This window comes from Anarhichas minor, unplaced genomic scaffold (assembly GCF_050575085.1).
Source record: "Anarhichas minor isolate MPS153535 unplaced genomic scaffold, ASM5057508v1 ptg000137l, whole genome shotgun sequence".
In the NCBI taxonomy this organism is placed as follows: Eukaryota; Metazoa; Chordata; class Actinopteri; order Perciformes; family Anarhichadidae; genus Anarhichas; species Anarhichas minor.
Window position 1 is genome coordinate 1,137,501 of NW_027466583.1, and position 11,651 is coordinate 1,149,151.

Below are 11,651 nucleotides of genomic sequence, written 5' to 3' on the forward strand. Positions count from 1 at the left end.
GGCCCCAACGCTCGCAGCAAGGTAACGACCACAGAACCAATAGACCTATCACGTCACACGTCACCTGATGCGTTCTACTGCAGCGCTGTGACACCACGACTAACCGTCTGTTGCTGTAAACGGATGCAAAATGACGCCGAAATAAATACATCATGATGCAGATTTTTAGGACATTTTTCCCCATTTTAAAAATGGGAGAAATGTTCACTTCCTGTTCTTAACAAATGCATAAAAAATGAGACCAGACTTTGTTTTTTACTGTTATTATTATTATTATCGGCTCCATTCAGAAGATAACCAGACTATTAATCAGAAGAACAGGTCTTGAGCCTGCGTGCACCTAAACTCTCCTTTATCTCTGTAAGCCTCAGTTCAACACAGACTCTCTCTCCATCCTCGCGTCCGTCTTTAACCCTCTGCACCCCAAGAACCAGCTGACGGACTGAAAAGCATGTTTTCTTTAAACAATCCCCAAAATGACATCGATCTTTCCCACGGTCCTTGAACACATCATGTGTGACGAACTGTTTCATCAGAAAAATAAACCAAAACAAAGACGTTTCATCACAAACATTTTATTCTTCATGTTCTCATTCTTCATGTCTCCTCTGATGAATCACTTCATACTTCAGTGGTTCAGGCCACAGAGAGTAACGAGTGAGAGCAGAGCTGCTCCGGGGTTCACAGGGTTAAAGCTCTCCTCCACCACAAGCAGCTCAGAGGAAAGCCTGTTTCACGCATTCTTCTTCTTCTTCTTCTCTGCATCGTCTTTCTCTTCTTCTTTGTCTGTGTAATTGTGGAGGCAGGGGGAGGATGGAGAGTAAACACAAACTAAAGATGTGCTCCTCGTCGGTAGATTCCAGTGGAGTGAGTAGAGACACTGGTTAACGTGACGTGTGACTTGTTGTTGGTGTCAGGGCTCCAGAGAGGCCGTGATCTGGATGGCCGCCCACCACAAGCAGAAGAAAGCTCTGGAGGTCTTCTCCAGAGAAATCGCTCCTGCAGGGACCGGCATGGGTACGACCAGAACCGGGTCCTCCTTTAAACCCTCTTCCTCTCCGTCACACCGGAGGAAACGTCTCCTCCTCATTGCTCTTACTTGTTCAAACCTGGTGCCTACACTACCCACAATGCAACAGTTCTGTCAGAGATGTCATGTGTGTTACAGGAGCAGCTAATAACAGATATCCTTTACAATTGTTCACATATTTTAACGGTCATTTTTTGGATAATTGTAGAACATATTTCTAGATTTTGAAAGGAACAGCTTCCTGTTTCAGTGTCGAGAGTTTCACAATAAAAGCATCCTAAAACAAGCTGGAGTTAACTTCAGCAGAGCTCTTCTTCAGACTTCACAGTAGAAACAAAAGGTGGTTCACTCTCCTTCTGCTTCAGGCTGATGAATACCTCGTCCTCCACACACACACACACACACACACACTCTCTCACACACACACACACTCACACACACGCAGTAGAGAGGGAGTGTTTGTGGCTGCAGTAGATAAGGAGGCCTGTGACCTTCTGAACCAGATCCTTTGGGTTCTGTTGATGAACTCTGTGTGACTCCTGAGTCACGCTGACAGAATGCTGAACTCGGAACCAGCTGATAAAACGACAAACATCGTTCTTTTATCTGATTAACTTTCACAGCTCCCGGACTGACCGGCATCGTGGGCGGACGACCCCGAGTGTGAGTTTAAAAATACTCGCATTCATACGACAACTGGTACATAAAACTGCAGTATTTTCCACGTTAGTAGTACACAATAATCAGAGGCTGACGTCGTCTCCAGGTCCCCGGTGCTGAAGCCCTTCTTCTTCTTACACCCCAAATCTCAGCTGAAGGTGAGTCTCAGCACGTCTTCATGTCGAGCACACCTGGAAGTCTGTGTTCTAAAGTCCCACTGCATTGAATGCCTCGTTGACCCCTCTACAGGTGGACGTCCACGTGGGCGGAGAGCTGGTGGAGACTCTGGAAGAGGCGGAGCCTGACACACCTGAGCGGGAAGCCCCTCCCACCTCAACACAGGAGGAACCCGACGCAGGTAAACGAGCCCACCGCGATTATGACTTGTGAACCAAAGGAAAGAGGAGGCTCCAGGGTCCTTGAGGGGGGCTTGAATTGGGGAGGTTCCAGGAGTCCTAGACAACACCCTCGTGGTCTGTAAGGGGTTACAGAGCCCCATGAAGGTCTCAAGTGGTCCTTGAAGGTGTTTTAGGGGTCCCTAGAGCTCTAAAACCTCCTGGGTCCTGGAAAAGTTCATGGTGGTCTATGAGGAGGTTCCAAAGGGCTCCTTGACAAGATTCTTATGTTTTAAGGGTTTACAGATGGCTTCAGGGCTCCTCAGAGGATTCTAAATGTTCCTTAAAGAGGTTCCAGAAGTCACTGACTGGGCTCCAATAGTGCTTTAGGGGTCTAGCGGTTCTCAAGGGGGCTCAGGTAGTCCTTGAGGAAGTTTCAGGGTCCTTGAGGAGTCTCATGATTCATATCAGTTATTGATGTGTGGATAGACTGGTTGTGTGTAGTTACTGATGTCTGCCCCCAGAGGGCGACGGCTTCCTGTGTGTGTGTGTGTGTGTGTGTGTGTGTGTGTGTGTGTGTGTGTGTGTGTGTGTGTGTGTGTGTGTGTGTGTGTGTGTGTGTGTGTGTGTGTGTGTGTGTGTGTGTGTGTGTGTGTGTGTGTGTGTGTGTGTGTGTGTGTGTGTGTGTGTGTGTGTGTGAGACAAGCTGTGCCACTTTTCATCCTTTTCACCACGCTGCATTCACATGGCTCTACACACACACACACACACACACACACACACACAGCCTTTGTCCCCAATTAACTGGTCTGAAGTTTACAGACACACACACACACACACACACAGACACACACACACACACACATAGACACACACACACATAGACACACACACACATAGACACACACACACACATAGACACACACACATAGACACACACACATAGACACACACACACACATAGACACACACACACACATAGACACACACACACACACACATAGACACACACACACACATAGACACACACACACACCCTCTCAGCTCAATGTTAATGACGTCGTCCTGACGCACTAAACTACTTTAATTTCAAAAGGAACAGAAATTGAATTGTAGAACACAAAAAACACTCAAGTACTTGTTCTGAAGTACTTGTACTGAAGTACTATGAGTTGTTGTTAGTTACTGAATACAAATATCAGGCCATTATATTTGTATTTGTAACACGATGCATTGTACTACATAAAAAAATGTAAAGTAATCTGAGTATTTTTGTACAAATATTCTTCTTTGTGTTTTAAACATCTCAAAATGTTTTTAATGCAAATTAGAGTAATGAACACATTAATACATCAATCATTTTAATTTAATAAAATAACATATTTTATTCTGCATAATAAATACTTTTACTTTTGGTACTTTATTATTGGTATATTTGAATGTGAAAACTTTTATACACGTACAATGCAGGAATATTACAAAGCATCAAAACGTTTTTAACAGTTTTACTACCTTTACTTAAGTACAAGATCCTCAAGTACACACACACACCTACACACACACCTACACACACACACACACACACACACACACACACACACTGCTTCACATTCCAGGCTGAAAACAGGAAGTCCTCTCCAATCACAAAAAAAACAAACCGAGACAATAAAAACATTCAAATGAAGGAAGAAGAAGACGAAGCTGCTGTTTTTAATATTTATTCACCTGGTTGTACTTTAAAAAAAATGTTTCCAGCTGTGATTTACCAAACTATTTAAATTAAAAACATAATTACAGATGAATAAAATAAATAACGAGAGGTTCACTCAGATGAGAGTCAAATGGACTATTCTCGAACGTTTGGAGAGAAAAATGACCAGATGAGGAGATAGTGATGTTTTAATGATGATTAATTATGCAAAGAATTGTGTAATACGGTAAATTACAAGATAGTATGGGAATATGAATTATAAGGTGAAAGGTAGTAGAATAATATAACAGAATATGTAGTATAGTATGGTGCAGTAATATCACATATAATATGGCATATTAAAGTATAATATAGGTATAAGTAAAGTGTGAAGTAATATAATAACTACCAAACCATTATGAAAACTTGAGATGAGATTATAGATCCAAGATAAAAGGAGAAGGCGGGACTCAGAGTAAAAGTTGCAATTACAAATCTGTCCACGACTTCAGCACCACGGACCTCTGCTCTCTGAGCGCCGCTGTTCAAGAAGTGTTAGACCTGCATTCTCTCTAGTGTCCACCAGGGGGCGACTCCTCTGGTTGTATAGAAGTCTATGAGAAAATGACTCTACTTCTCTCTTGATTTATTACCTCAGTAAACATTGTAAACATGAGTTTATGGTCTCAATCTCTAGTTTCAAGTCTTCTTCAATACAGCATGATGTTCATTTAGTACATTATGGTCCATTTAGAGTCAAACAGACCATAAAGCAGGGGATGCTTTAGGGCGGGGCTACTGTGATTGACAGGTCTCTACCAGAAAGTCATCATGCATTTTCGTCATTTTGCTAACAAGGGGTATGCCCCCCCCCCCCCCCCCCTTCACCCCCCACTGAGAGAAACAAACAACCAAAGGACACGTTTGAAGGCGGTGTTTGTCTCTGCAGGACTCCCCAGTGGACCACACAGCTACAGACTGGAGGAGCTGGCTTACACCAGGAGCGGAGACAAAGGAGACTCGGCTAACATCGGTGAGACGCTCTTCAAACATTAAAGAAACATATAAACGGAAAATCGGCTTAGCCTATTGGCTTAGCTTAGCATTAAGACAAACGGTATAGAAATAGTCCGACATTTAACCTCCCGTACAAAAGAGAATTCAAGTTTTTACTTTGAATTCGGACGGACGGACGGACAGTCTTGTGATATTCGTGTTCAAACTAAAAGAAGCACCAAACTGTGTTTTAAGTTTTCTCTCTCTCTCTCTCTCTCTCTTCTTCTTCAGGAGTGATAGCTCGTCATCCCCTCTTCTTCCCCTACCTGAAGAAGCACCTGACTTCTTCTGTGGTGGAGGACTACTTCTCCCACATCATCGAGCCGGGGACCGACAACGCCGTCACGCGGTGAGCAGAGAGAGCTTCATATACTGTGTGAAGGAGAGGATGTTTGTGTCCTCCATCCAGCATTCAGAGTTCAACCACAACTCTCACACACTCACACTCACACACACACACTCTCACACACACTCACACACACACACACACACTCTCACACACACTCACACACACACAGAGCAGTGATTGGCGGCTTTGGTTTGTGTAATCACTGTCAGACGTCGGCCTTTAGCTTCGAGACACAACAGCAAGAACACACCGAAGAACAAGACGCACAATCTAGACAGATATTCAAACTGTGAAGAACCACACTTACAACTCCATGTTTGTTCTTTCTTTTTCTCCTTCTTCTTCGTCCTCTGCTTCTCCCTCTCCTTCTTCTTCTCCTTCTTATTCTTCTCCTTCTTATTCTTCTTCTTCTTCTTCTTCAGTTTTAAAAGCCTTTCTTTACATCCTGGAGACTACAGCGTTGATTGACAGACATAAAAGAATCATGAATGAAAGCAGAAATGCGTCGCATCGTTTCCTTCTGCTTGCGTAGCGTTGGACAGCTGTTTGTGAGACGTTCAAACATCTTCACCATGTTGGTGGAGTAAACCACACTGACAAAGATTCAACAGAGTGATGACCGACAAACCCATAAACAGGCTTTTGTTTTTGTTGTAGTTTGTCTCCAAACAAAAGTATTTTATTTGAACTCCTCACAGAGAAAGACGACAAAATATATGGAACAGCTGTGGATCATTTCAACCGTTAGTCTTCATACATGAAAAGATCAACTCTCCTCAATGGGAAAAATACACTGTCAGCACTACTCACTAGTATTTAAGGCAAATAAAGCTGCATTCTCTGTACTGTCCACCAGGGGGCGACTCCTCTGGTTGTATAGAAGTCTATGAGAAAATGACTCTACTTCTCTCTTGATTTATTACCTCAGTAAACATTGTAAACATGAGTTTATGGTCTCAATCTCTAGTTTCAAGTCTTCTTCAATACAGCATGATGTTCATTTAGTACATTATGGTCCATTTAGAGTCAAACAGACCATAAAGCAGGGGATGCTTTAGGGCGGGGCTACACAGTGATTGACAGGTCTCTACCAGAGACGTCTCTACGTCACTCCTCCTCAGTCCAGATATGGTCACTTCCTGTTCACTGGTTGCTAAAAAACAACAACATGGCGACGACCGTAATCCAAGATGGCCGAACTTGTTAGTGGAAACGTGTTAGCGGTTAAGCTTGATGTCGAGGTTGGAGGCCCCCCCCCCGCAAACAGGCTCTGCATTAGTGCACCTCCACTGCTCGTTAAAGCTGCAGGAGGCCCCCACACACACACACACACACACACACTTAACTGCTTGCAGACACACACACACACAGGTTGATTACATTTGAGCAACTGCAAACATGTATATACGTGCACACACACACACACACACACACAGGCATTCATAACACACACCGTCTGACCAAAAGCTGAACACACACACACTTTACTCTCACGCACACACACACACACACTAACATGTGCAATAAACTGCCACATCAACACATGGTGCCAGGCTGTGCTGGCTGGCGTCTGTGTGTGTGTCTGTGGTGGAGGTGTGATTGTGTGTGTGTGTGTGTGTGTGTGTGTGTGTGTGTGTGTGTGTGTGTGTGTGTGTGTGTGTGTGTGTGTGTGTGTGTGTGTGTGTGTGTGTGTGTGTGTGTGTGTGTGTGTGTGTGTGTGTGTGTGTGTGTTTTAAAGTGTGTGGTGGAGGTGTGCCTTGCCGTGGTTAGGGTGTGATTGTGTGTGTGTGTGTTTCTGCAGATACACTCTGCCGGGGATCAACGGCCTCAACTTCGTCCTGCAGAGTTCACTGGGAGGGGGAGGGGTGGCGTCTCTACGCAGCGACCCCCAGGTAACACACACACACACACACACACACAGACACACACACCACACACACACACAGCACTCTTCCTCTCTTTCATCACTTCGTCCCTCAATGAGGTGCAAAAAACAGAAGCAGAAGCACGTTTGTCCACAGAATCAACACAACACGACATTTAATATTTCTATTTATATATATATATATATATATATATATATATATATATATTTATATATAGTGTGTGTCTGTGTGAGTGTGTGTGTGTGTTGAAATTATTATCTTGTATGTAGAAGTTTTTTAAAAAGCAAAATCATCTTTCAAGGGAGTTTTGACGCTTTAGATACATTTTGCTGGTATTACTTTTGGACTTTTACTTCAGTAAAATATCAGAGTACTTCCTCCTCCTCCTCCTCCTCTTCCTCTCCATCCTTTGTTCAGGGCGCTCCTGTAAAGTTTTTTACCGCCTCGCTGGAATTCACTTCACATCAAAGAAACACACTCGCTACGTGCCAACACACACACACTCACACACACTCACACACACTCACACACACACACTCACACACACACACATTAAGGTGTAACCACACGTTGTTGTTGAGAGAACAAACTCTTTTAGATCGTGTTTCCTCGCTCTCTTCTCAGGGAAAAGCTTTGGGTCAGATGCTGCTGGACCTGAAGCTGAACGGACTCCCTGACCTCAAGTCTCTGGTTTAACAAACATCAAACAAGAAGAAGTGAAGAAAGACTCCCGGTGAGACTTTAGAGGACATCTTTACCTCAACACAAACAGAAAAATATATTTTGGTGGGAAAACCTGACCATGTGTTCATTTCTGAACTGTTCCCAGATAATAACTATGTTATTCATGTTGTTATTAATGTTGTTATTAATGCTAGAAATGATCGACAGGAGTCAGAAAATACGACTTAAATGAAGCAGAGTTCTTTAAGGAGAGACACTACAGGTGAATAGGGTAATAAATAACTAACAGATATCAACATGAAACGTCACCGGCTCATCACTGACTTTAAGAGGATGATCTTTTGTGTTGCAAGGTTTCTGAGATGTTGTGTTTAAATATGCAAATGAGGCATTGATGGTAACTGTTGGTGACTCGTGGAGTCTGTAGCGACTCACCTTAAATGAGAGCGAGTGTTTCCTGCAGCCGGCTGTGGGTGAAGGGAACTGTTTTTTTGGGGGGAGGGTGGGGGGGGGGGGGCACGTTGCCACTCACAACCTGGACCTGAGCTCCAGCTTCAAGGGACCTGACCTCTGACCTCCTTGAAAAGAAGGAGTTTGGGTTTCCCTTTGTGGAGACATCAGGCCTCAGCCTCAGGTCGGTGTCTCCCCCCCCCTCCCTCCCTGACTCGTTCACCTCGACGCGACCCGACTCCGATGTTCGCCGCCCCGCAGGAATGTGCGTCTCCTTCCACCACAGAACCCCGACTCCTGGCTTCTCACTCTGTTTATCCATAATTGCAAACAGACTGAAGCCTGAAAGTTTCTCTCTGCAGCTTCCGTCGTGGCTCAAACCTCATCTGAGCCGCCTCCTCTGGATCACATCCCCCTCCTCCCAAATCCTCCTCCTCATCACTGGAGGAGAAACCTAAAGCCCTCTTTAGATTCACAACTCTTTCCTGGCGACCATGTTTAACGTTCACCTCTTTGAGACTTTGTGAAATTAGTGATTTTATGGTATTTAATCTTATGTTTTGCTGTTGGATTTGTGAGCCTCCGCTGAAGACGTTTTACCCAAACACAGAAGGAACCACATGAAACGCTCTGCTGGAACAATAACAGAACCATGTTCTGCAGAACGGAGATTTACACACAATAAAACCACAATAAAAGCACCACAAACAACACAAACTCTTCCAGACGTGAATTAACAACAGAGCTGCGTGAGTATAAAAGAAACGAACAATACATATGAAGGCTCCTCTGGGATTTTAAAGACCTCACTGAGGTGGTCAGACTTTTTTTTAGCGAGGTGTTAAAATCAAGGCTGTAAATTCCAGCTCACTTCCTGTTTTCATAAAACCCCCAAAAAGACAACCCTCACATCTTAATGATGACGAAGTTTGAGAGCTTTTGGATTCACATCTGTCCACCATGTTGTCCTGACGCTGTGATTCACGAGAACATATTTGCGAGACTGTTGTGTTAATTAGTTGGAGATGTACTTCGTCATCGTGGAATCATTGTTTCCACTTAATTCTTCATGCAACCCCCCAAAAATATACATGTCATGACTTGTTATTACGGACAACACTTCATGGAGTGTGTGGGAAAGGATTCTTTCCAAGTGATTGATGTTTTAGTAGTTTTGAATGTTTTGAATGTTTTCAGATGTTTACATATTTGGATCTAAACAGTTTTTTTGAGAATCAGCAGAATGTTGTTTAATGTCCGACTTCATCTGAGACATCCTGGTCATCGTTACACATTTTATTACTTATGTTTTAAGTTCTTTAAAATAGTGGAAGAGGCCACTCTCACCAACATTAAGATGAGAATGTGAAACGTCGTCTAGTAGAGTTATGGTTCAGTAAGAAGAGGTTTAAATCCAGTTTATATGATTCATATAAGTTTTTGTCCACTTTTGACAATAATGGAGGTTCTTTGCTGACGGATAGGCAGCACATCATTCTGTAGTGTGTGTATTTAGATTTCAACTAAACATGAATTGATATATTCTCTCTCAGTACACAGCTAAATAAAAGGAAAACTAGCTCAATAATGAAATTAGATCATTGAAAAATCTAAGAGGTGAACCATCATGTTCTCCATCCCCAAAGGAAGAGCTCTTTTAGAATGCACTGAGGACCATGAACGTAATCTCTGCAGATCTGTGAAGATAAAACGGTGAAAAAGCAAAGGTCCCAGGATCGAGCCCTGTGGAACACCACAGAGGTTTTTCTTCCTTTTTGCAGATTTGAAAACAGAAACATGAACGGTCCACATCTTTTAAGTAGAAGCAGTTCAGTTTCTTTGTCAAACTCTGTGATCAACCAAGGAAAACAACGTGTTTACCTGTGTTACTTTAAAACACTTAAGACCGTGAATGTTTGGGCCAAATGTCATGGTAATCCATCCAGTAGTAGTTGAGATATTTCAGTAAAATTAGTCTGGTTTCTTTGAAGAGAGCAGTGTTCACTATATTCTACATATAGTGCAGCAGTACAATGGAGAAGAACATCATAAAACATCTGACTCTTCTCCCTTTAAAACAACCAACAGAGACAAACAAGCGCCCAAAATTCCTTCAAGTTGGAAGAAGACCAGTTCTCACCGCTCATTAACGAAGGCGGCGGCAAAACAAGTCGTAAAAAACATCTACCAGAACAGAAACAGACATTTTTATTCATACAATTAAACTTTTCAACTTAACAGCTGTTTTCAGGCATCACTTCCTCTCGCTCGCTGCCAAACACTCAGAGAACCAGCAGTGCTTTTGTTGCTCCTTCGATGTGGAGTCATGTCTGAATGGCAGAACGTTACCAGAAGAGATGAATCAATGTTTCATTTATCAGCCACTACGAGTCTGAACACGACCGGTTCTTATTTTCTAACCACTTTTTATGCACATTTAAACTCTTGTTTCTCTCCATGGGAAGCCTTCATGTGTTTCTCATTTTATTCACTACTTTAGTTTTAACATCTTATTTCTTTCGTCTTGTTGGAAACGTCTCTCAAGCTTGAAACCACAGATGATTCAAAATGTAAATGATTAGAAACTGTAACATGTGGTGGAGACAAAATAACTCTTCTGTTTTAGTTATAGGAGTTTGATTTTTATGTTTACTTTTTTAAATATTCACTAAATGCATTTAAAGACTGTGTGATTCTGTAGATAATCAACTGACGAGATTCATTAAAGATATTTTATGAGCAACGCTTCTGTTTCAAGTTAACGTTATTGTGTGTGTGTGTGTGTGTGTGTGTGTGGGGACTATATTTTTGGGGGGAGGGGGACAAACTGCAAACTTGCATACACAATCAATATAAATGCAAATAATGAAATGCATAAAACATAACTACTACTACTTCCTCCACTGTGCACCAGCTGATTACTGCTATTTATACAGTTAGTTAAGATACTTTGTGTTTAAACCTATAACTTTGAATTGTGGTTTTTATGGCTCTTGTTGTGTTTTGCATTCTTTCCTCTGCAGCTTCTCCAACAGTTCGTGGTCACTTCAGTCTGTATTTATGGTTATTTCATAAAGAATTTCAATGAAACCATCTCTATTATTTGTAGTTTAATGGAACAATTCCCAAGACTTGGTTTAAAATCAGCGTTACAGAGAATCTGAATCAGTAGATGTATTTCTAAAACAGAAAGTACAGAAAGCTGTTGACACAGCTGGGCGACAAAAAAACCTGAATTCAAACTAAAGTTCAGTTTCTTTCGTTGTCTTTGTGTGGAGACGAATAAAAACCCAAATAATTTGAGTGAACTGATCCTTTAATGAAACACAAACTCTGTTTTTCCCATAAACACTGAACGGTTCAGCGTCAGACAGACAACAAACTGAGGATGAAAGATTGTGATTAACATTCATCACATGCAGACAGCATGGGAACAAGTGTGTGTGTGTGTGTGTGTGTGTGTGTGTGTGTGTGTGTGTGTGTGTGCTCATTAATCAGTGTGAGAGCTGCA

The 11,651-nt window shown here is 42.4% G+C and overlaps 1 protein-coding gene across 1 annotated transcript in view; it reads left to right on the forward strand.

Annotated features, from left to right (window-relative positions):
* Window positions 1-10,883, forward strand: part of LOC142943437 (uncharacterized) — a 15,625-nt gene extending 4,742 nt beyond the window's left edge. Inside the window, exons 12-20 of the mRNA XM_076084952.1 lie at window positions 1-21; window positions 918-1,017; window positions 1,654-1,693; window positions 1,797-1,848; window positions 1,940-2,048; window positions 4,665-4,748; window positions 5,003-5,120; window positions 6,922-7,012; window positions 7,631-10,883. The exon at window positions 1-21 is cut by the window's left edge and continues 82 nt beyond it. Coding sequence (XP_075941067.1) covers window positions 1-21; window positions 918-1,017; window positions 1,654-1,693; window positions 1,797-1,848; window positions 1,940-2,048; window positions 4,665-4,748; window positions 5,003-5,120; window positions 6,922-7,012; window positions 7,631-7,702 — 687 coding nt within the window. The 3' untranslated portion in view covers window positions 7,703-10,883. The remainder of the gene's footprint in view (window positions 22-917; window positions 1,018-1,653; window positions 1,694-1,796; window positions 1,849-1,939; window positions 2,049-4,664; window positions 4,749-5,002; window positions 5,121-6,921; window positions 7,013-7,630) is intronic.
* Window positions 10,884-11,651: the final 768 nt, after the last annotated feature.